This window comes from Ambystoma mexicanum, chromosome 2p, assembly GCF_040938575.1.
Source record: "Ambystoma mexicanum isolate Mex_15411 chromosome 2p, UKY_AmexF1_1, whole genome shotgun sequence".
NCBI lineage: Eukaryota > Metazoa > Chordata > Amphibia > Caudata > Ambystomatidae > Ambystoma > Ambystoma mexicanum.
In genome coordinates this window covers 371,850,863-371,876,177 of record NC_090923.1, presented here as the reverse complement: position 1 = coordinate 371,876,177, position 25,315 = coordinate 371,850,863, and the positions used below count along the sequence as shown (strand labels likewise).

The following is a 25,315-nucleotide window of genomic DNA, read 5'->3' as shown; positions in this document are numbered from 1 at the left end:
TGCTTCTGTTTTTTTTTTGTACCATCTGATGTTCACAGACTTTGGCTTTGTCTGTGGACTCCAGAGTAGCTACATTGTGGGTGAGTGTAATTTATTAGGTGTACTGATAAAAAATAGGTATTAAGAACATGTAAATGAATCACATTCTCCCAAAATTATAGCAACATTTTTCCCATGGTGCTTTGCAGCAGAGGCTCTTTTCGCCATTTTTTTTGGTTCGATGTGAGATAACCAAGGTTAAAACAGATAGAATCAGGGTTAGCCGAAAACATAAAGTTGAAAAAATGCACTTTGCAGGAGGAAAAAGGTTGAAATTACATTAAGATAGAGGTGGGGATGGAGACAGAGGACAGCATGAGAATTTGGGGATTTGGGGTGCTGAGCACCAATTCAGAGCTCAAAGGTTTTGCGTAACCAGGGTTATACTTGGACGGTTATAGAAGAAAATGGGTTTAGGGATGAAAGTGCGTCACATGAAAATAACCACGGTTATATGCATGCAAGCGTTTACGGATAACCATGGTTATTTATAATTCTTTGTAAATATAACCACAGTTAAAGGTAAATTGCTATGTTCTGGAGGATCTTTTCAGGCGACAACCTTGCGAGTATTGATAGATCATGCCTGGAGCAGAATCATCTCCTCTGCGCTCGGGAGCCTTGGCTCGGCGTGTGAAGACATTTTCTGTGTGGGCTACTTAATGCCCAGTTAACCATGGCAAGTGTGAGGTCAAGTGTGCTGCTCTTGGGCTGTTGGCCTGGTGGACTGTAGGCTGAGGGTAAGCAGTACATCAATTTTACAAATAAGATGAATGGGATTTTGCCTGCGCATTACCCCTACCACCTTCGCAAGTTGGGGATTTTGCTTGCAGCCACAGCCCTCAAACAGCAGCAGCAGGAAATGTTGATAATAGTAAAACACGGTCCACAATTACTGCTTTTTGTGCACCTATAGCCAGAAAAAACTGTCATTCACAGGAAAACATTACTGGGATTGAATCATTGGAAAGGCTGAATAATGAAGAAATAGCAGACATAAATGTACTAGAGACAAACACTAGTATTGAGGAGGGTGGAGTAGACAACCACTATATTGATACTCCAAAGAGGAACACTTGGCATCAAGGAGGCACAGTCTCTCGACCCAATTAAAGCCAGCACAAGCACAAGATCACAATTCATCTGCTATCATTGGAGTAAATGATGTCTTAACAGAATTTGTGCATTTGTATGAAAAGATTTCAGAAGACGTTTCACGAAATACTGAATTACTGGGGATTAATGACTAAATTGGAAGGTCATGACTTTACTTTGTGCTGTTTGCAGAATAGTCTCCTGCAAGCTGGTATTTTCAACTCTGCTCCGGCTGCTACAAGTAATCTCATGGAGATAAAGCCTATTAAAATATGAAATAAATTGATAGATAGTGACTTGAGCAGAGTAAATACTTATGCAGAAGAATCATCTGATGGATTAGTAAATGAAGAGATAATAATATCTGAGTCTGTGGAAGAAACTAATGATAAGTGTAGCATGGTCAGCGATACAGGTTTGGGAAATCTGGTGCTACAGGTTTGGGAAATAATAGCATTATTATTCCGGCAGTTGTTGAAATTGTGGATACATAAATAAAGATCCGTACAATGTTTGAGAAAGTCAAAGTGCCCAAGAATTATGGCAAAAAGCAAATGGAAAAAACAAAATATTTAAAAATTGAAGAGACCAATAGTAATGCTTCAAGAAAATGTTTAAGCAATATTTCGATAATTGGCAAAAGGTTGCCTCCAGAAGTGGCATTACCTACTAAGCCGGGTGAGCCGGTTGTGGATAAATGCATGCTGTCAGAAACATCTATGGGCTCCGTCTATCCTGAAAAAACAGAATGATCAGCAAAAAAATGTATTGAAGATTCATTGAAAGAAATAAAAGACATGAAAGTACCCCCTATTGATGTTAACGAGAGTGCAAGACATATGCTGAAGAGAAAAAAATTGAGAAAAATCAGTGGCTTCAGAAAAGAGTGAGTGGATGAGTTTTCTGACAAACTGCCCTCTTGTACCAATACTACTGTAAGATTATATAATAAGGAGGGATCCTTTTTCACAAAGGATATTAGAGTAAGAGGCCAGTATAATGGTACTAACAATCAAGTTATACACTAGGAAGAGGAAGACTGTCAGAAGGATGCTAAGAGATACACCTCCGACACATAAAAAAAACAATAGTTTCTTGAGTGGGGCACATTCAGAGGATATTATAGTAAAGGCCCCAAAAAGGAGTCCTCCAAGCAGAAGGAAGGAGGGATAGAAAAAGGAAAGGTCATATGGGAACACAGTTCCAAAGAAGCAATCTAGGAATACATGGAGGTTGAAATATGTAAGATGCTGCCTATTTTCCATTGAATCCCCAAAATATCCTTGCTTTATTTATTGAAATGTCAAAATTAAGAGCTATAACGAGGCGGGACATTGATTGTGTGTAATTTATGTATTACGAGACAGTGGATTTAGTATAAATAAAAATTGTGTTGAGCATTGTTGTAAGCATAATTCTAAGCCAAGCTGACTCCTTAGTGCAGCTAGATGTTCTAATTTCTGAGGATGAGAAAAAAGGAGGAACTCTACTTCGCAAACTATGGAAAATAAGGAGATGCCAGAGAACTGGTCGTGGATGACTATGGCCATCAATAAAAGAAAAGCTCAAAAAATGAGGCTTTGACAATAGTATATGCCCTAACCTGCTGAACTTAGTGAGCTGGAATTCAAGAGTAAATGGCAATGTATTCAATAATTCTGCCCTCGCTAGATTCTTTAAGAAATACAATGGCCCTCATTCTGAGGTTGGTGCTAGTCATGGCGCTGTTAGCGCCATGACAAGCACCAATACTGGTACCGCCACCGACGTGGTGGTATGGGGACTTACTGGTCCATTCCGCCCTTTGTGGGACCGGTAAGTCCCCATTTGAAATGCCATTCACCATTCCCATTTGAGCCCCCATAGGGCTCAATGGTAAGGGGGAATGCGGCAATAACGGTACTGCAAATTGTGTACCGTTATTTTCCTCGGTATCCCTTTGCGGGTCCCATCCTTAACGCCTGCTAAAACCAGGCGTTAAGGAAGGACCCACAAAGGGACCTCGGAATAGGGCACAAAGGGATTACCGGCACCAGTGTCATTACCGGTGCCCGGTATCCCTTTGCGCCCGGGTCGTAATGACCCCCAATATCATTTTAATTCAAGACTCCTGGCTGGCCAATTGTCCACCGCTGGATGGGCATCGCGTTTGTTTCCAAGCAGCTGAAAAAAGGGAGCAGGGGAAGGCCCACAGGTGGTCTATTAATTGCAATTAAATCAAAACTCTCAAATAAAGAAATCACTGAGGGCATGATTCAGAAGGGTGTATGCTTTGCCATAATTTAAACTGAATTAGGAAAAATCAGTAAAACATTTTTGATTATTAATATATGTTGGCATGAGGGCATTTGTGTCTTAAAAGGTTTTTATGATTATTGCAGTTGACCTAAACTTCACATGTATAGAACTGGAAGTTTGGAGAAGGAGGAGGAGATAAGAATGGCATGACATTGAGTTATAGGTTGAATTCTCTTAGCTTTAGAATGTTAAATAAATCAAGGGTAAATGTTAAGCTAAATCAGAAAGAATTGAAACAATGCCTAAAATCTGCACATTTTGACTATATACTCGTGAACCACAGGTTGTTTGAATTCAGCAAACATTTTAAAATAGTGACTGCGTTCAGTGATCATAACACTCTGACTGCAGATTTTGACTTACATCTGGGTAATAGGCTAAGTATGCCAAAAGAGCACCTAAGAGTTAACCAGGGTAAGAACGAAATAGGACTCTATAATACGCACATCCTTGATTTATTGGTGAACTTGATAAGAACTGGAATTCAAGTTGCTATGATTGGAAACTCCACACATTCAGTGAGATGGCCTTTCATTGTTATCTTGAAGATATAATCCAAAGAATGGGGGTTAAAAGTGAAAGAAATGTCAGCATAAGATCTCATGCCGTTAAACATACACACCAATATGATTGCATATTGATTGAGCTCAAAAGAATGCTTAGTGCAACCATTCATTCGATTAAAGGGTAGGAATATTGATTTTAAAGATAAGAAGATGTTGATACATGAGGAAAACAAGAATTGTAAGTATTGGCTTCAGAGCTATCGTTCATGTAACAGAAGGATGCAGAGCACATGTTCAAGGTGTTGGGTCAAAACAATACAGCACATTTTTGGCAGGCCTTGATTGGAGTAAATAACTCTCAAGCATTGATTCAGCAGAAGCCTATATTAGTGACAACTTGGATTGCCCACCTTAAGTCAATTTATAAATAGAATACTGTTATTAACTACAAATTACCATTATGCTGTAGCAATAGCCATGATATTAACAGTATTAAGAATTATGAAAAAAATCATAAAGCTATTAAAATAGCTAGCTCATCTAAAGCACCTGGACTGAATGGCGTAAGTAACATGATTGTCAAGTTGGCACCAGACCTATGGACTAACATTTTGGTTATATTTTTTCACATCTTCCTGCAACTGATTGCATGCCTAGCTCATGGCGGAGCTCTTATGTTCTGCCCATATATAGGAAAGGTGATTGGTTAGATCCAGCCAACTATAAGCCTTTGATGCTTATGGATGCAGATCAAAAAATGCTCACATCCGTATTATTACAATATTTAGAGACCTGGACTACCGAAAGTGGTAGAATAAAGAAGTTTCAGGTGGGCTTTAGAAAGAGAAGAGCATGGCTATGAATGGATATATGCTTAGAATGTTGCAAGATCTGGCATGGTCAGGGGATATGTATTTGTTGCATCAATCGATTCGACTGCTGCTTTAGATTCAGTTAATCGCAAGTTACTTTGGTATAAACTTGAGAAATGGGGTATACCTAATGGGCGTCTAAAATAGTTAGTAAAATGGTATAGTGAGACAAATATTAAAATCAGATTGAATGGAAAAGATACATTATCAAAATAAATTGCTACAGACACGGATGTAAAACAGTGTTGCCTGTTGGTGCCTGTCTTTTTAATCGTTATCTTTCTGATTTGGAAGAAGAAATTATTTCAGCTACTTTCACATCACCAAAAATAGGAAATCAGAAATACTGTTGTATGGCATATGCTGATGACATTATGATTTTTGATTGTGCAGCACATGGCCTTCAAGGATTGCCAAATGCCTTTTCCCTTTATGCATAGAAAGAAATGCTTAGTATCAATATGACCAAGACAAAGATTATTAGTTTTATGAGAAATAAACTGTCTGTTGGTTATCTGTGGCAGTTGGAACACGAACGGATAATGAGTACTGACAGACTAATATACTTCGACTTTCCTATTTTTTGAAAACCAGAGAAGCACATAAATATGGAGTCTATGAGAGTGAAAACAGAGGGTTTGAGTACACACATGAAGGCCATATATAAAAAATATGGCAAATTCTGCTTCTCCCCATACTATGAGTGGAGAGTCATTCCCAAATTGCTATATCGTAGCGAAATAATGCCTCTATAGTTGATGGAAAAGCTAGAGTAGTTAGAAGCCCTGATATGGAAGGGAGTTTTCAATTTACTAAATTGTGCTCTGGTTGCGTTGATTCACTATGAAATGGGTTTGCAATCTATACTCTGTAGAGCACAATGAAGAGTCCTATATGTTATGTATAAGTTATGCTGTCCTGTAAAAAATAAATTAAATGAAGACATGGAACATATTCCGAACATGGCCACTAACAGTACCATGTCTTCTTATGTTAAGTACTGTAGTAAGACTTTGGAGCATAATGTTTTACATTTAATGAACTAAGTGAAATTTTGATGAGTATTAAGAAAAGCACTATTTACGGATGATTGGAGGAAAACGGTTGAAAAAATGCACAAGTATCAATCATTATGTCATTTAGCTTATGATCATAAAAAGTTGGATGTGTTGCTAGAATATATGCAACTATTTCCTAACAGAAAGGGTAGAGAGACATTTTTAAGAGTCTGCTTTAATATCTTATTAACCAATTAACCAGAGAAGACTTGGTTACAAGAAATATTTTAAGAAGTCACTTCATATTTTGAAGATTTTGTAAAATGGTGAATATGGTTGAATCTTTGAAAAATCTCTTGGTTGTTTCCCAGAACAGAATTTTAAGAGAATGTTGTATTTTAGAAAACATTTGTATAATACTGCTTGTGCTGATGGAGCTGCATTGGTGGTCTATTTATTAAACAGCCATTCGAATTCTATGATATATGCAGTTTCACATTTTGTGAAATTTTTAAAATTGGATAATGATGAGTTAAAAAAAAAGAATAGAAATTGTATTGCTCTTTTTTTCTTTCTTAATTTTGTTTTCTGTTTGTTAAATGATTGTGATTTATTTTTCTTTTTTTTCTTTTTTTGATATTGAATTTAGTAATGATGAATGTGTATTGTAAAAGTAATTTTAATTAAATTGTATTGTAGAGGTATTTTTTTACCATATAGAATACATAAATTACAAACAAGTTAGTTTGAAATAAAGAGAGTTAGGAAAATTAGATTAATAAAAGAAATGTGGAATTTTACAGCTAAAATGAGGTGGGGTACTGGGTGTGGCTGAAGGCTATGGGTACTGGGTTACTTTAAGGAGCCGAATGGTGCAATATGGAAAGTGGACACAGTTCAAGGTCGTGGTCACTGACCATGGCCAAAGGCCATAGATATTGGACCCCAATGAAACCAATTGGGGCAACAAGTCAAGTGGTGCATTATACAAAGTGGCCACCGCCGAAGGCCATGGCTAGTGTTCCCAAAAGAAACCTAGTGGTGTAGTCACAGTAGAAAGGACATGGCTAGTGAACCCATTTAGGAAACCTATTGGAGCAATATGTAGAGTGGCCACTGCGGAAGCCTGTGGGCACCGTCCATGGCTAGTGGGACTGGACAAGAGCTATGGGGGTAACATGTAAAGGGGCCATGGCTGGGGCCAATGGTCATGGGTGAATGCCAGGGCTAGTAAGGAAAAAGAAAGGTAGTGCTGTAAAATATAGAGTGGGCATGGTCGAGGGCTGTGCTCACTGGCCAGGACCAAAGGCTGTGGCTTGTGGGCCTGAAGAACATTTATAATGACCACAGCCTTCAGTTGTGGACAACTAGTGGGTCCAAAAGAAACATATTAGGGAGCATGTACAGTGGACACGGCCACAGGTGTGATCACCTGGATATTGGCCTGGCAGTGTTTTAAATTTGCAGTGGGCATGGAAAGTGGCTAGTGGGCCCGGAATACATGTATAGCGATTATGGTCGAAGGCTGTGGGCACCTAGTGGGTTCAAAAGAAACATACTGGGGAAAAATGTACAGTGCACACAACCAAATGCTATGGCCAGTTGCCTGGTAGTGTTTTATAATATACAGTGGGCATGGCTGAAGGTGCTGGCTAGTGGGCCCAAAAGAGATGTAACGTGACCACGGGCAAAAGGCTGTGGCCACCAAGTGGGTCCAAAAGAAACATATTGGGCGAACAAATACATTGGACACAGCCAATAAAAATACTATGGTATGACAAAACCCTTGAAATTCACTGAAGAAAACAGATTTAATGCAAAAAACGAAATTCTGTGGATGTGGGAAGTCATCACCAGCTTAACTTGGTGCACATACATATTATAAGAGAAGGGATTCACAATGGCATACAAAAAAGGCATTATGGGGGACATTAACGGGAGCATGCAGAGTCAGGACTTCCCACATTCGCTGAATTTCAAAGGTCTTGTTGTGTTAAATCTGCGCCACTTAACTGCACCTTAACTAAGGTTCTTTCAGTAAATATAGATCTAGACAAAGTAGCTGTGTTAGGGGTGCAACGCTGGGTCCCAGCTGCTATCAGCTTTATAGTCCATTGATGTACTGCTGGAAGTGCGCTTTCATGCCTCAGCAATCGCCAGGGAGGCAGATCTGATTCTGGTGTGCAAGGTTGAAACCTACTGCGTGGTACCGAGATGTAACAGCAAGGACCTCTGGTTCCTGTAGTTTAGTGCCAGCCAGAATCCAACTGTCCCCAATTATTCAATGTTTGGTCACAGTGGGGAGTGGCAGAGTTACCAACATTGTGGCACTTCAAAGTCAGACAAAGACACAGGGGGCCACTAGAATAAGCAGATTGCTGCATTTATCAATAGATCAATAAAAATGCCCTGCTGCTTATGTGTGGGTCCAGGAGAGACATTGCTTTTCCATCCCAAGTATAGGTTTCTACACTTGTACAAAGAAGAACCTTACTCACAAACGCTGGATGTTGACATATTAAGACATGACTAAAAGACAAGAAAACACTGATAGATTTGTGCGATTTATTTCATTCTGAAGTCAACACGTTTTTCGATGCTCCTGGGTCTTGGCATGATATGCAGGAATTAATTAAAAATAAAGCACATCACCCGAATTGTGTGCCCCAAGTGAAAAAGCCCCAATTACCGAAGATGTTAGAGAAGCATGTTTTTATGACAATACATAACACAACGGTTTTCAAAAAATGGATGATGTCATCATCCCATAATAAGTAAAACAACAATTAGACATCAATTTCAGAACCCAGTATTGGAGTCATAACGATGCAAGAATGAGGGAGAGAAAAAGGGAAAAGAAAAAGAGCAAAATTAGTTACTATGGTCAATACAATGGCCCAAGTCGGCTGAATGCGAGATGCAACAGTGGTATGCTCCTGGCATGGATGACTTAGCTTACAGAGTGTTTAAAATAGATCTGTGAGGTTTCAATTTCCCTTGACATATGCTTTATCCAATCATGAGGATGGTCAGAAGTCTAATTGAAAAGAATTAGGAGTGAGCTACTGCTAGAATTGTCAAATAGAATGCATGGCCCGGAAGTTAAGTATACCTACATGAATGTCAAGAAAGGTAGATGTCCTGTTTAGGTGTGAGATGCTGTGGCTGATCGAATCTTGGCAAAGAACAATCAGTAACTGCAGGATATCTCCTGCTTGTAGTATTATCCTAATGAAATGTAGTGCCCTTGATCTATAGGCAAGAGAAAGAACAAGGAGCCATTTAGCTGAGCCTTGCAGGCTCTGGTTTATTGTAACGTAATGATGTGCCCGTTGTTCACAATTTAGTGTAACAGTCCCCAGGGGTTAGTATGAGTTAAGTCACTCTTGTCATTCTAGTTTGAATCCCTATTGAACATAATGGCACACATGACGCCCTTAGAGTTCTATATAGTACACTGGACATAAGCAATTGATAGATGTGAGAGTGGGATTTCTTAACGCTATTTGTGCAGAAGGAAAACTAACAGTATAACATCTGTGGCCCAGTCAGAAAGGCCCTGAATCATTATCAAAGTAATTAGTACAAAAAGTAATATATGATTACAATATGTATGGCCCTGCCAGAATAGGCCTTGATGATTTTCTTGGCAATTAAGAGTAAGGTCATATCGGAACATAATGTAGGGTGGGAACAGGTAACATATCTGAAGGAGGCAGAGTAAGGGCAGCAGAAGAGAACCTTTCGGCGTGTGCTATTGTAACAGTAACATTGTCCATTCTGGACGTGACTTAAAAATGGCCACAACGTCACTGTGTCAACGACATGTGTTTGTTGACATGAGCATCATAATCACATATCCCTGCCAGGTTTGGTTATGCATTACTCATTGAAAAGTCCACATACATGTTAATTCCTGGGACCTGTTAGAGATACAAATATAATGCAAATGTAGTCAAAGAAGGGACAATTAGCCATTACGTGTAAAGTAATTGGCAAATATAAAAGTGTGATGAGCATGTAATCAAAGAAGCGCCAATTGGCCATTGTGTATACAGTGATTGACAAGATGCATGAGCATAATGCTCAAAAAGAAAAGAAAGTGTGTTTCTGTGTGTTGGAGCAAATGAAGATGAGTAAGTAAGCTGCGCCTCAAGGGTGTTGATGGACATACATAGAGCATTACCATGAAGGGTAAATGCTGAGTTACTTAAGAGGCCCACTAGTTCCTGCTAGGCCAGGAAGCCTGGAGGAGCTAGACCACACGGAATAAAGTGCTCATGTGGTTAGACAGGCACCATTTAGTAAATAAATATCTGCAAAACATCAGGAGGTATGGGTATAATGCTAAAAGAATAGCTAATGCCTAGGTATTGTGGAGAAGATAATTGAGTACTGTGAGGGACACAACGTTGCTGTGTTTTGGTTAAAGACTGTTATGTAAATAAAAATGGGTTGGAAAATGCCTCTCTGGCCCTATCTAAATAGGAGTTTCCCCATTGTATCAATAGTAGACACGGACACAAGTTTCGAAAACCTTTATTTATTAATTTGGTTGGGTTGGTAGAATTCCTAACTGGCCTTAACTGTAGAATGGGAATAATCTCGACCATTAATCATTAAATAAATAACAAAACCTTCCCAGTTAGTCTAGTCAACATAAAAAGGCCTATACTAAGAACACCAAACCTTGCCTTCCTTCTCAAAATGATAAATGTGTTAAGCGAATTCTAAAGGAAAATAATGTCTCAAAAGAAATGTCAGAATGGATTTAAATAACAACTCTTTTCCCCATGTTGAGCACCACGGGGTCTAGAGAGTTTCCTAAAAAGTATAGGTGGACGGCACAGTTCTTTCAGTCTTGCACATTTTGGCTTACTGGTACAATTTAACTGTTCAGGCTTGGGCTTTAAGCTTCTGGTAGTTCAATCACTTCCTTAGGGTTCCTCTGCCTTGTCATAAATGTGTAATCCACTTTTGACCATTACTGTACAGGCTTCCCTCTGTCAGGCTCGAGCCTGTCTTTCACCTTTCACTTTATCACACAGTTTGGAACAGCATCCCCACTGCTGGGCTCGAGCCTGTCTTTCACTTTTTCACTTTATCACACAGTTCTGCACAGACTTTCCTCTGCCGGTCTCGAGTCTGTCTTTCACTTGGTGGCGGTTCCCTTCCCCACGTTTTGTCTCAGATGTCTTTTCACTGTCGAAGACTTTCGAAACTGCAAGGTTTTTACATAGACCTCTGTGTGACCACTTCAACCTCTCATTCAATAATTCTACAATTCACAATATTCCTCCTCTTACAACCCCAGTGCCTCTTGCTACTTGTCGTTTCTCATTCTCTTCGGTTTACCATCTTGGCATTTTCAGAGTTCACATATTTTGCCCTCTGGCTTGATCAGAGTTCACATACTTTTCATTCATTCACTTTCTTTTGGGACATTCAGAACATTTCACTGAGACTTTCGAATGTGCAATTTCACCTCGCAGGACCACTCTGTTACTTTGTATCCAATCCTTTTACAATTCAGCAATAGTCCTTTCCACTATGCGTTTTATCAGCATCCGCGCAACCTTCAACTTTTGAGTTACAGTTACTTTTGCTTTCAACACAAACTAGAGATTGGTTGCCTTCCATAACTCACTGGTTATGTTAATCAGCCTTCTTTCATCATCGCTCCTCGTTCAGCCGGAAGGGTCATGGGGTGCTTTCAAGTACCTTGAAGGTTTCTTTCTTCTGCTCACTCGGTTTCAGTCTTGGAATGCTTTCGGCTTCCCGAAAGTGGGGGATACTCACCTGGCTCTCTCTCGATCTTCGTAACTGCAGATCAGCCCCATGCCCTCACGACTTCCATCGCCTGGTTTGCACCAGCCCCGAAAGAACAGTTCTTTCTCATACCCAGCTTCGCTCAGAGTGTGCCTATGCACGTCACCTTTTATTCGTCTGAACATGACTGTTAACAAGGGGCAGGTGTATATAGTTAGGATTATATGCCTGACTCTGCCTGGCCTCATTACCGGGACAGCGCCAGTGCAAGTCAATGAAGGTGATCTGCCTGACATTATTCCTCATCTTCCTTGGCTCAGTAGTGTTGTCAATGTAATGTGGGGAGGAATTATGGGAGCTGTAGTTTCTCATAAAATAGGCAGGGACAGGGGTTAGATGGGTTGTGGAAATAGGGGATACCCTGTTTCACCATCAGATGTTCTTCCCCCACTCCTCGAGGACCCCCTACCCAGGTGATCCTCCCTTGATTGTCCAACCACAGGGTCGGGATCCTAAAGCAATGACCCTTCTCATGCCACCTGAGTACGGGACCCCCGGGGACTAGGTTGTGAAACAATCTCTGGTTTTTAACACTACCTACAAGCCAAAAACTAAGGATCTGTCTGTGTCAGCATATCATTAACTGAAAATACGTCCTTGTGTCCAAAACGTCCTTTCCTGACCCTCAAACTACAGACAAAACAATACAATGTGAAAGGAAATGTCTTCGACCTGATATTGGCAAAACATGTTCACAAATGAAAATTGGAATAGCTCCAACGAAAATGTTCTCCAAGGTGAAACACCTTGGATAGAGAGGGTGGTTCCCTTCCCCAGGATTCTTAAATAGGATGGAAATGTCTCCTTTTACTAACAGTTCCTTTGTGTATCTCCTTGATTCGCAGTGCTTCTGTTAGGCAGCAGGTTATGTAACAGGCTTTCTTTAACACACATTTTTCCTTTGTCTAACAAACACTGTCCTTCTATAGAATTTCTTGTAGCTTTCCAAATCGCCTGGTATACTCCCCTGACAGGACTCGTTATGCAATTTCACCTGCCTGGTGTACTCTCCTGCAAGGACTTCTGTGTTTCAATTTCCTGGTATACTTCCCTTGCCAGAACATTGTATGTATTTCAATTGCCTTGTATCCTTCCCTTGCCAGGACTTATTATGTGGTTAACAGTTCCTCTGTATCACCAAAACTGCATATACTGTTCTTATTTATTTATTTTAATTTTTGTAATAAGCCACATGCCTGGGGGCCTCAGGGCGCACACAGAGAACAAGACGAACAGAGGACAAGGCAGAAGAACATAGATAACCTAAAGCAAGTTATTTCAGGTTGAAGAGGTGGGTTTTTATGACCCGTTTGAACACAGTATAGCTTTGGATCTGCCGTATCCGAGCTGGTAGTGCATTCCAGAGAAGGGGTCCCTGTACATCTAGGGTGGTACCCCCGAATCTAGCTGTTCTGACTCTGGGGTGTTTGAGGACTATCGCTGTAGATGAGCGGAGGTTCCTCTCATTAGACTTAATGCTAATGCGTGCAGACATATATGTGGGGTTGCTGAGGCTCAGGGATTTGTGCATCATGGTTAACACCTTGTGTGTAATACGATGTCTTACTAGGAGCCAGTGAAGTTTTTTCCTAAAGGTAGTGATGTGGGTGCGACGAGATTGGTTGAAAAAGGTGCGCACAGCATTGTTCTGGGCCAGCTGCAGAGATTGAACGTTAGTAGCTGTGGCACCAGATAGAAAACTATTACAATACTCTAATCGAGAATTTATCAGTGCTGAAGAGAGGAGAGCACAGTTTTTTTCTGTGATAAATGGGCGGATGTATCCTATTCGCTTGTTAATCAGTCCACAGCTAGACCTGATGCTGGAGACATGGGACTTCATGGTTAGCTCTTCACCCAGTACAACTCCTAGGGTCTTCACTTTCTTTTGGACAGTGATGATATTATCTGCTATAGGAAAGCTGGCATAGTTGGGATCAAGTTTAGTCCGGGTGCTTTTGGAAGACACTATTAAGAGCTTGGTCTTTTTATCATTCAAAGCCAATGAATTGCAGGCCATCCAGTCCTGTATTGCTTTGTATATGTTATTGATAGTTCCGACGTCTTTGCGTGTCGTCAGTGTAATTTGTATATTGAACTCCCAGTTTACTCAGAAGATCAAGAAAGGGGCGAATATACAGATTAAAGAGCAAGAGCAAGGGCGACAGACAAGAACCCTGTGGAACTCCACAAGTCTGAGAGATGGGGGGGGGATTGACTGTTGCCTACACATACCCTTACCATTCCAGGGCCTAAGAAAGAGGATATCCATCTAGATGCTGCATTGGAACAGTTAGCGACCTCTCCGAGCCTAGACACAAGTAAGCTGTGATCAACCAGGTCAAAGGTTGTGGAGAAGTCAAGTAGCATGAGCAGAGCAGCTTGGTTTTTGTCTACTATACCAGCTAGAGAGGATTTAAGATTGAGCATGGCCGTCTCGGTCCCATGACCAGCTCTATAACCCGACTGTCGGTTGACAAGGATTTTATGTTCCTCGACGTGGGCCTGTAATTGCAGATATGCGAGTTTGTCTAATATCTTGAGGATAAAAGGCACATTTGTTATGGGCCTGTAATTGTCATTGTTAGTGGGATCCAGGTTTTCTTTTTTTAATAAAGATGTTATCCATGCAGATTTTAGCAGGTCCGGTACTAGACCTTCATCAAAGGATATATTTATCAGTTTGGTAATCCATGGGAATCTTTGGTTGGTATATCTGTCTGCGGTAAAGTTTGTTCAAATGTTGCCCCACACTTGCATATCTTGCATCCGTATCTTATTGAGACTTGAATCTGTAATTTGCCTTTTCTGCTTTCAAACATTAATCCTATAGTTTCTGTATTAGCAATCTCGTTACATTGAAATTGTTGTTGGTGCGGTCGCCGGAACTCCCCAGGGGTCCCCACCTGCTTTGAGTTGACCGGTTCTCTCCAGCGTCTCTGGTGTTGTTTGCGCTTCTGTGGCATGGCTTTGCTTCCCACTTTGGATTGTGCAGACGTCCCTTAGTCTTCCTTTGCAGCTCTGTGGTCACACACCTGCTTCCCTTCAGGTCCCGCTATGGCGAAATTTGCCTCTTTCAGCTGCCAAACAGCAAGGAACTCTCTTGCAGCCAGTGGCATATCCACAGCACGGCCTGCTCACACATAGTGTTTCTCCTTCTGTCTAAGCAGACTCCTCTGCTCCGCCACACTGGTACATTTTTCCCACACTCGAAAGTCTCTACATAGGAACCAACATCTTCTTCTGCACTGCCACCCTCAGTAGCATTGTTGCCATCTTTAAATGTCCCGTGCAAAGGTGATTCTGTTGAACAACTAGCCTGCCCATTGAGATTCAGGTTCCTATTACCTTGCACCAACCTCTTCATCCTTTTCACCTCAGTAGCTGATGATTATGGGAGTTTTAGTCCATGGGTGTCATTGGACATCCAGTGTTTTTGTCAGTGGTTTTACATGAGAGACCATTTTCACATAAAGTTATATCAGAAGCAAACGGGTTTTTTGTTGGAGCATTTTCTGTCTAAGTCATAGATGGGGGTTTGAACTAAAGAGTATTGCGAAGAGGTTTATTTACTTCCTCTACAAGAGGGAAGAAACAGCTGGCAATAGGCCATTAAGGTCTTTGGCATAAGAGGGTCTTCTTCATGGGAAAGGTGGGGATACGCATCTAGTCCAATGAAGTCATGACATCTCCCCGGTAGTTGTCTTCTCCCATGTGATCCATCCTCATATAGCCGCCCCCAGGATCAGGATCAGGTAGCGGTTTCCGTCCCCTGGCCACAAGGGCTACATGGAAGGCAGTCACTTCTGGGCAATCTGTCATGACTCCATTGGATTCATCACAGTACGCTGCGCTTAAATGGGGTGCTTGGCAAATGAGGCGTGGTACCTTATATGGTACCAAGTGTTGATTATGGGGCCCTCTTGTTTCAGTGAGGCCAAGAAGTCTAGGTAAGCTGAAAAGGCACTTACATGCTATAAACCACATAGGTACATATTCCGGGGAATACTCCATCTAGATGTAACTGTGTCCTGCATTCCATACAGAGAATACTGTGGCAAGCACACGATATCACCCAATATGCTGTGTAGAAAATGATTTATGGTTATCACTTGTTGTAGTCCTCCTGGTTAAAGGGAGATATTTAATTTATGCTCTGTGTTTAAACCAGTTGTTAGACATTGGTATTTGCAGCTAAGTCTCAATTCTTGTTGTCTTAAGCGCAATTCCAGATCACCATCTCCGGTATCACAAGAAACAAATTCAAGTCCTACAAAGCGAATGTCCTTTTTATTGTCCAGCTGATGTTTTTCTTGCCAGTGACTCACCAGGGGATATCTTGCATCTTTAGAACTGAGCATGTTCAAATGTTCTCTAATTCTCGTACATAGGTTCATTTTGTAATTGGAATTGGAATTGGTTATTTATAATGTGCTTAATACCCAGAGGTTTCTAAGCGCGGACCCGGGGATCAAACCTGTGTTGCTCTGCGCATCTTGCTTACAAGGAGAGCGCCTTGCCCGTGAGCCACGCCTCCCTTTTGTGCTGCCTAGGTACATAAGTTCACACTCACATACAATGACATACACAACACATTTAGAACAACAGTTGATTAACTGTTTGATATTGTAAATACTACTAAAATTAACCTGGTTCGTATTCTTGTCAAAGAGGCCATAAAACATGTTCTACACTTTTGGAATACATGGACTTGCAAGGCTAGTAGCCAATTATTGGAAGGATCTGAGATTGGTACCATATATGATTAACTCAAAATATTCCTCACAGTCAGTGCTTTCTTAAATTAAAACAGAGGTATGTGAAGGCTTGGGGCTTGGGTATAGTGCATTTTCTTTTCTCCAGCATTTTTCTGAATTGGAGAATCGGCACTACCGGTAAAAAAAGAGTCCAAACAAATATTTAGATGTGCCAATCATTGTGATTACAGGTTAGGGGAAGAGCTTTATTTTAAGTTATTAAGTTATTAAGATATTTAAGTTAATTTAGAAAGCATTTTCTTTTAAATAAATATTTTGCAGGGATTGCTTCCTGAATTAACTAAGTGTGGGAGGGGCGTATTAGGGGACTATTAGGGTCTTGGGGTGTTAAGTGTGTTAAAAAACTTTATAATTGTTTAATTACTTCAAAAATGTGCAATGAAGGGTCGAGGAAAGGCAATACTTGTTTACAATATCCTTTGATTTGATTGTATACGCTTTTCACGTGACTTAAAAGTGTAGTTTTCAAATCACTCCTGAACTCATCAGGGAAGATATCTACTTTATCACACCACCCTCTTCTTCATCTCAGTACCTCATTAGTAAACTCCTATATACCTCTTCCTTGTCCCAGTACTGAATACTATTCTTACCTATACACCCCCACATCCATCTTGCTCATCCCATTACACAATGATAATCTTACCTTTACTCCCACATCCCTCTTCCTCGTCACAGTCCCCCACTACGTCACCTCATTCTTCGTCGTCAGAGTACTCCACTACCACATCAGTCTTCCTCATCACTCTTCTTCATTATATTACCCCACTACCAGCACGTCATGCTTCCTCACCATTTCCCCTCTATCAGCACATCACTCTTCCTTGTCACAGTACACCACTACAACAAACTCACTCTTCCACATCACAGTATCCCACTACCATCTACTCATGCATACACATCACAGTACCACACTACCACCACATAACTGTTCCTTCTAAAAACAAACTACCACCATGTGACTCTTCCTCATCACAGTCCTCCACTACCACCACCTCACGCTTCCTTGTCACAGTCCCTCACTACCACCACCTCACACTTCCATCCGCATCACAGTATCCCACTACCATCAACTCACTCTTCCTTATCACAGTAATCCCTACCACCACGTGACGCTTCCACATCACAGTCCCCCACTACCACCAAATCATGTTTCATTGTCACAGTCCCCCACTAAAACCATGTCACTCTTCCGCATCACAGTACCCCACTACTAACAAACCTCTCTTCCTCAACACAGTAAGTTAATTTCTAGTACCAAGATACCCTTAGGTGACCGTGTGCTTAAGAAATCTACATAACATAACATAACAGTAGCTCACTACCACAACTTGCTCTTCCTCACCACAGTCCCTCACTACCATATGTCAGTCTTCCTCAGAACAGTGCCCCACTACCAACTAACTCTTCCTCTTCACAGCCCCTCACTACAATCACATCACTCTTCCTCATCACAGTACCCCACTATGTCACTCTTCCTAGTCTTAGTCCCCCACTATCACATCCCTGTCTTTCTTGTCACAGTTCCCCCTTACAGTATGTCAATCTTCTTCGTCACAGTACCTCACTACCACCACATCATTTTTACTCATCGCAATACCCCACTACTGCATCTCACTCTTCCTTGCCTCAGTCCCCAACTACCACCAAAACACTATTCCTCTTCACAGTACCCCCATCACCACATGACTCTTCCTCATCACAGTCTCCCACTACCGCCACCTCACTCATCTGCATCACACCCCAAATAGCTTGCTTCAGCCTTCCTTGTCAAAGTCCCCCGCCTCACTCTTCCTCGTCATAGTACACCATTAGTAATCCCTTTTTATCTAGTGGACACAAAAAAGACAAAATACTTGAAAAATCTGATGTTGCATAGCTGAAGAACAGATATTGGTAACAAATGGTATGACATCAATTATGTTATCAGAAATAAGTCAGAATTATAGGTGGTGGGAGGTATAGCATAACAAAACATTTGTAATTCAGTGAGATAACTTTAGTTATGAGAAAGTGAAGGTGAATAGGTTCAGTGCTCTTCAAATTCAAATTCAAAATCCTTGAATCTCTGTTAAGATGACACAACCTGATGCACCGAAACCCTTGAAATTCAGTGAACAACAGTTTGCTGAAGTGACATTGAAGGCCAATGTAATGGATCATTAAATCTCCCCCCTGAAATTTGGCAGGTGTTATAAGCAATGCCACCTTAACTATGAGGCCCCCATTGTGCAGCCCCTAAGCACACTGATGATATCACAAATTACATTGAAGATGTACAGGGAGCCTTCCGTCAATGTCAAACACCAGCTCTCCATGTGCCTCATCGTCGTCACAATGGGATTCATTGTCATCAGGATTGTGCCAATGAAGGGCACAGCAAGCTGACAAGGGTGGAGGGGACTGGTGTGAATGGACGAGGTGCTTGGCAAGGGGGTATGAGTCCAAGGTCATCTGCTTCACAGGGGCAGCTGGAGCGGTTGAGTTTGTGGTACCTGACACGGGGTCGGTTGTATCAGCAGGTAGGGTGCCTGTGTCCTGTGCAGTGGACTGCTCCATGGCAGCATTGATGCTTGCACTGGTGTCGGTGGGTTGCACCCTGTACATTGTTCCAACAGTGGTGAAAGGCGGCTGGTTGGTTGGTGGTCTTGCAGACTCTGTAATGGCTGGAGTTGAGACCATGCCCATGGCAGGTGCGCATGTGCCCCCAGCGGTGCCAGCAGCAGTGGCCTTGGACTGAGGGGTTCCTGAAGGTCTCCTTCTCCCCAATTTCCTACCTGGGTGCAGCATGACTGGCCAGTGCAGCATGCCCGGATACCTTCTTGACACTTTCTGAGTGAGCGTGCCAGACCTGCTGAATCCTTCTATGGGTTTCCTGGTTCTCTTGTGTGTCTGTTGGGATACAGGAAACGTTGCATCGTTAGCCTTGCATACAAGTATTATGGTCTGGTTTCATGAGGTATGCTATGTGCTCAGGGGTCCCACCCTGCTACAGCCCCATGCATGCCTTGTAAAAAGGCAGCCAGTATCATGGATTGCTGATTTGATCATTTGATGTGATTCTTTACTGTTGGGAATGTGTACCTTGCCCGGACTGTGTTCTCAGATGCTTCACAGTTGTGCAAGGTCAGTGGTGCCCATGTAGGACTGGTCCTATGTTGTATACAGAACAACTGCTACTGTCACCTTGGGGTGTCCTGCTAGCCATAGTGGTGTGACTGCCAAAGTTTGTGGAACACACTCTTCATTGAGGCATTGCTGCTACTGATCAGGTGCAGTAGTTGTCTGTTGGAACATGACGCCTACAGATGTTGGCTTTGTGCCATGCGTTTATGCATACATGAGTTCCTTGCGTGCTGGCAGCAGGTGTTGGTGATGTGCCATGTGATTGGGTGTCTGTCCGTGATACTTGCTGTTGCATGTTTGTTGTTCATCTCCTACATGAAAGGCCTACCCCATCTCGATGGTGGGTCTTTTTAGAGGTGCACACCTGCCATGACTCCTGATGTACAATCCTGAGGTGTTTCATGTGTTGCCTATGAGTTGCCTGCGGAATTATCTGCTAGGTTACTGAAAGTGTGCATGTTGCATTCTATTGGTTTTATTGTGAAATGGGCCCATGTTTCACTCATGTACTCAGCGGGGTCTTCCTGGCTCATGGCTCCAACCTCTATCGTTCTCACACCCTCCAAGCCCGCCATGTATAGAATACTGCTCCCTGTCTCCTCCACAAGTGTGGGCTGGAGCAGCTCTATGGTACCTTCCCAGATGGCAGCTGTCTCCTGACTTTGTTTGGAGATGAGGGTGCTAACCCTTGCTTTGAGGTTGTTACAGCTCTTTCAGATGTCCTCACAGTCCCGTGGATTATTCTGGACTGCCACCACCATGTCCAGATGCCCCTCCACATGGTGTTGTTCTGCTTATGTGTGGTCTTCCTATTCTGTGACCAGTACAGCTTTGGACAGCTAGGAACAACTGGGTCACTACTAGACACATAAATAGTACACCAAAAAGCATTGTCCTTGCCTGTTTTAAGGTGTACACAAGGCTTATTATGTGCAATGCAAAAGACCCAGCACCACCTCACACCCTCATCCCCAACACCATCCCCTCCCTACACCCTCATCCCCAACACCATCCCCTCCCCACACCCTCATCCCCAACACCCGCCCCTCCCCACACCCTCATCCCCAACACCATCCCCTCCTCACACCCTCATCCCCAACACTATCCCCTCTCCAGACCCTTGTAGTCTACATTCAGTCAGAATGTGTCCACTACCTCCTCTTGCCACCTGTATGTGCTGGAGAGGATGGACAACTAGTGTAGTGCTGCAAGCAGCTTGGTAGCGTGCTCACTACAGATGCCTTCATTGGGGAGGCGGACACAGGAATGGCCAGTTAACCACATCGGATGTGCTGCAGGGTCAGGGTTATGGCTCTGGAAACATTCTCATTGGTTGCAGACATATATTTGGCCAGCTACTGCACCCTTTTGATCATTAGGGTATTGATTGCTGTGCCATAAGCAGAACACCAACACAGGTGGTCCAGGGCAGTGGCCAGCTGCCGGGAAGCACCCTGAACAGCATTGTGCATTGCCTCGGAGTGGCCCAGTTGTTCCTAGTAACCTTCCCCATCCTCTCCTTCCAGTGCTCTATCTGAGAGAGCCGCTCCCAGGTGGCATCGAGGGTGTGTTGATTTATCAGCCCAGGAGAGTGATGGTTGTGCCTTCTCTCACTGCCAGATGCTAGGTGTCCATGTGCCCCCTCGTCTTCTGGAGGGGATTCAGGGTCATCAGTATGCTGCCAATGGAGGGCAGAGCAAGCTGACAAGGGGGAGGGCCTGGTGTGAATGGGTGAGATGCTGAGCACGGAGGATGCGTCCAAGGACATCTGTCTGACATTCTCAGTAATTAGGTACACCCATGCCTTCATTTCCATCACCAGAATTGCCATTTTGGTTTCTGGTGCGAATTCCACTGACCGAATTAACGCTGGTGAAATTACTGCAGAAACATTCGCCTTGGAGCCCTAATTCGCAAGAGTGGTAAAAGTGCCACTAATTTAGTTAACTCAATTTCTACTGCATACTGCCATACTCGTAATGAGGTTCTTTGTTTGTAGAAGGTTGTCATCTCACCCTCTAACTGCTGGCATGTCAGTAGAAGATACATTTGTTACTGTTTGGAGGCCAGCAATTTAGTTATAAAACCCAATGGCAAGGAGCCGGCCATGGTTTGATCATTTTCACCACAGTTTAATTACATATTATGGCCCTCATTAAAACACCGGCGCTAAACCATGGCGCTATTAGCACCATGGTTGGTGCCGGTGTTGTAACAGGTCCGCCATGGTTCAATGGGGAATTACGACCCCATTCCAAGGTTGGCGGGGTGGTAATTCCCCATTGAACCATGGCCCTTCCCCATTCCCATTTCCGCCCCATAGGACTCTATGGGAATGGGGAAGGCGCTAAGTACGGTACTGAAAAATGCGGTACCGTACTTAGCACCAAGGTCCCTTTGCGGGTCCCTACTTTAACGGCTGGTGTAGACCAGCCGTTAAGGTCGAGTCCCTCAAAGGGACCTCGTAGTAAGGCGCTAAATGTTTAACGGCGTTGCAGCCTTTTACGGTGCCGTTAAAAACGTAGCGCCAGGGTCGTAATGAGGCCCTATGTGTGGAAAGTGGACTTGTTTCTTAAAGCATGGATTCCTGCACAGTGCACATTCCATTTATTCTTGCAGTCCCCAGGAGAATACCCCCTCACATATAGAAATCTCTCACACTTCTTGGTGAGAAAGATTATGAAATTATTCAGATAACATCCTACTGAAATTTATTTTCATGAAAATCCCATGTAAAATACAATTGGTAATTGCCTATTTAAACTAAGCAATTCCAGAGTTGTGTTTACCAGATGTAACATTTTCAACCGGATGTTGCGAAGAGTTGGTGAAGTTTGGTCCAGGACATCAATTGTTAGAGGTAAATGCCTTTTAGAGTTCTCATGGAAAATGCAGTATAACCTTACATGTGATGATGATCTGTGTAGCCACCAACATATCATAGCTAAGTAGGTAAAGGCACTATCTAGACTGACCTCTGCTTAATTTGCTTATAACAGGGTGAAATACAGGTACGACTACTAATGCAATTCTGCTTGTCATGTCAATGGAATGAGAACAATAAGAGTTATGCAAAGCTATGTTATTTTGAGCATTGCAAATTGAGACGATCCATGGTCGCCAGAGTACAATGTGATATCACAACTACCTGTATTGATTGGAAGTAATATGAAGCATTATTGTTTTGTTTCAGGATTTCATAGTAACAGTGGTCTTTTCCTTCATGTGGCTTGTTGGATCTTCTGCTTGGGCAAAGGCACTTTCTGATGTCAAGACTTCCACAGATCCAGATGAAGTGCTGCTACTGATATCAGCTTGTAAACAGAAAGCAAACAAGTGTATGGCTCTCCGCAGTCCTGTTATGTCAAGCTTAAATACATCAGTTGTAAGTACACTTTTGTAGGTTTAATGTTTCTTTCGCATACGAATCGTCACCCATACTAGTTCCGTAGTTTCACTCAGTTCTCTCATAATTCTTAAATTAATTTCTCCCCACTGTTGGATGACTATCCCATAGGTGAGTGCCTGCTGTGTAATGCTGACAGAATGCTCAGAGGGAGCAGACACATTCTAATGGGTTAAAAGTAACGCTTCAACTAATTCACTGAGGTGTATTGAAGACCCAATGGTGCTATTAAGCAGCTCCAGCTTGCAAAAGATCCCTTTATGAACATGTGATTTTCCACTGTATCTCTATGCCCTCTAGCCACTCACTTCCCAACAGGCACTTTACCTCACATGGGCAAACACTTTCTGCCAGCTGGCTCAAGGAACAAGGACATTCGAGTGCTCTTGTGGTAGGGTGGGATGTCCAAATGTTCCTGCCCATGGGCAGATTACTGGTGAAATGAAAGTACTATTCTTCGCACTTCTGCTTGTTAGTCGAAACAGTTTGTAGCATTTGCACCAGCTACCTGGGATGGAATGTTGAATGCAATGGGACCTGGAGTGCCCTGAGGTTCCATGAGTGATTGTTGGGCATCCAGGCTATGGGAGTCTAGCTGGAAGGATGCCTCCTACCTCCATCTTTCCTACTAGCCTGATACCTGAAACATATCAAAGAACTGTATTCCTTTTCTACATGCACGTTCTGGTTATCCTTAAGTCCTTCCTGCCTCCATCAGATGAGCACAGACAATACACATTTTAATATCCCCAGGATGAGGCCACATTGCTCCTCTAACTATTGTGTCTCTAGAACGAGGCACAAGATACAAATATAGTGGGGAAAGAAAGGAGGTCAAGTGTAACCACACATACATTGGGCCTCATGGCTGCCTCCAAACTCGTTCCGGCTCTGCCCTGGTGAATGGAGCAATTACCGGTCCATTCCAAGGTTGGCGGGACTGGTAATTCCCCATTCACCAGGGCTCAATGGGAATGGGGAAGGCGCTAATAACGGAATTGCGGTACCGCTATTAGCTCTAGATTCCCTTTGCGGGTCCCGTCCTTAACGCCTGAAAAAAACAGGCGTTAGGGAAGTACCCGCAAAGGGAACTTGTAGTAGGGTGGTTGCCCTTACCGGTGCCGGTAATCCCTTACCGCCCAACTCGTAATGAGGCCCATTGTGTTCTGCCATCTTTGAAGTATGCATTTCACATTATCAGTGATGCAGTTATGTGTGACAAAATGTACCTCTGCTCTGTGGGAGTTTACCCATGAGTAGTGACTAAAAACCACCTACTCAGCCCCCGCTTTTTCAAAACTACAGTGATCCCAATCATAAAGGTGAAACAGGCACTGGCAAAGATATATCTCCTTCTCTTTTATGGTAATGTGGGCTGAGGGAAGTCTATACTCTCAGAAAGGGTGTGAATGTGATTCAGTAGCAACCTAAACATCAAAGTACAATAGTCCAATCAAGATTCAATTGAAATATATATATATATATATATACATATATATATATATATACTTTAATTAAGCACACCACTATTTCAAATCCCACCCCTCTAGAGAGAAAACAGAATATGCAAAAGATAGAAAGATGCAGCACTCTGGCTAATGAAATAGTGGTGAAAAGGCAATCATCAACCATTGTGAATTTAATATTGTATGCTTTTCAGAGGAAAAAGGTACAAAAGGGACCTAGGCCGTCTCCATGGCCCCAAGAGGTGGACCAGGGCAACGTGTTCAGTTTAAAGTACCTCAATCAAATGCCAAGCAGTTTGATGGCATCAAGCCAGGGTTATATCTGTTGTACTTTCAGGTTGAACCGGGTTTGCAGGTGGCAAGTTCCATTGATCCTAGGTGGCGAATCACTGAAGAGTTGGGTTCAAGCAGAGTCCCAATACGATTCGAGATGGCTTTGAGCAATGCAGGTCAAATGGGACACCAGGAACGGTTCGACAATTGAGCATGGTTCAAGACAATGAAGACCGCAGCTTTGGGAGGTTGAGTGGTGTGATGACCCAGCAGTTCAAGCCGAGCTATGATGCGAAGTCCTGGTGGTTTCATGCTTGATTCGATGGAGCAGCTACAAAGGGTACTGGTGCTCAAGCCGGACAGGTTACAGGGTTGTGCTGGGGCAATGGTGTGGTGAAGGAAAAGGGCCCATGGAGGGCAGCCAGAGTGAGAGAGGGAAAGCAGGAGCAGGGCTCTGGTGAGAAGGATCTCCGTCTTACTGGTATCAAGGCAGAGATCGCTGGGAGCCCACCAATCCTGAATCATGGATAGACAGTCTAGAATGTGTGAGAGAGGAGAGGAGGCTATAGGGAGCCAGAAAGAGAGTTGTGTGTCATCCGCATAACACTGAAAGTTAGAGCAGAAAGTGG

The 25,315-nt window shown here is 42.7% G+C and overlaps 1 protein-coding gene across 2 annotated transcripts in view; it reads left to right on the top strand.

Moving 5' to 3' along the window:
- The window catches only part of SYNPR (synaptoporin), a 1,048,813-nt gene that overhangs the window by 958,066 nt on the left and 65,432 nt on the right, over positions 1-25,315 (top strand). For both annotated transcript variants that reach the window (XM_069643717.1, XM_069643718.1), the window contains one exon: positions 22,735-22,926. In XM_069643717.1, the coding sequence (XP_069499818.1) occupies positions 22,735-22,926 (192 nt within the window). The remainder of the gene's footprint in view (positions 1-22,734; positions 22,927-25,315) is intronic.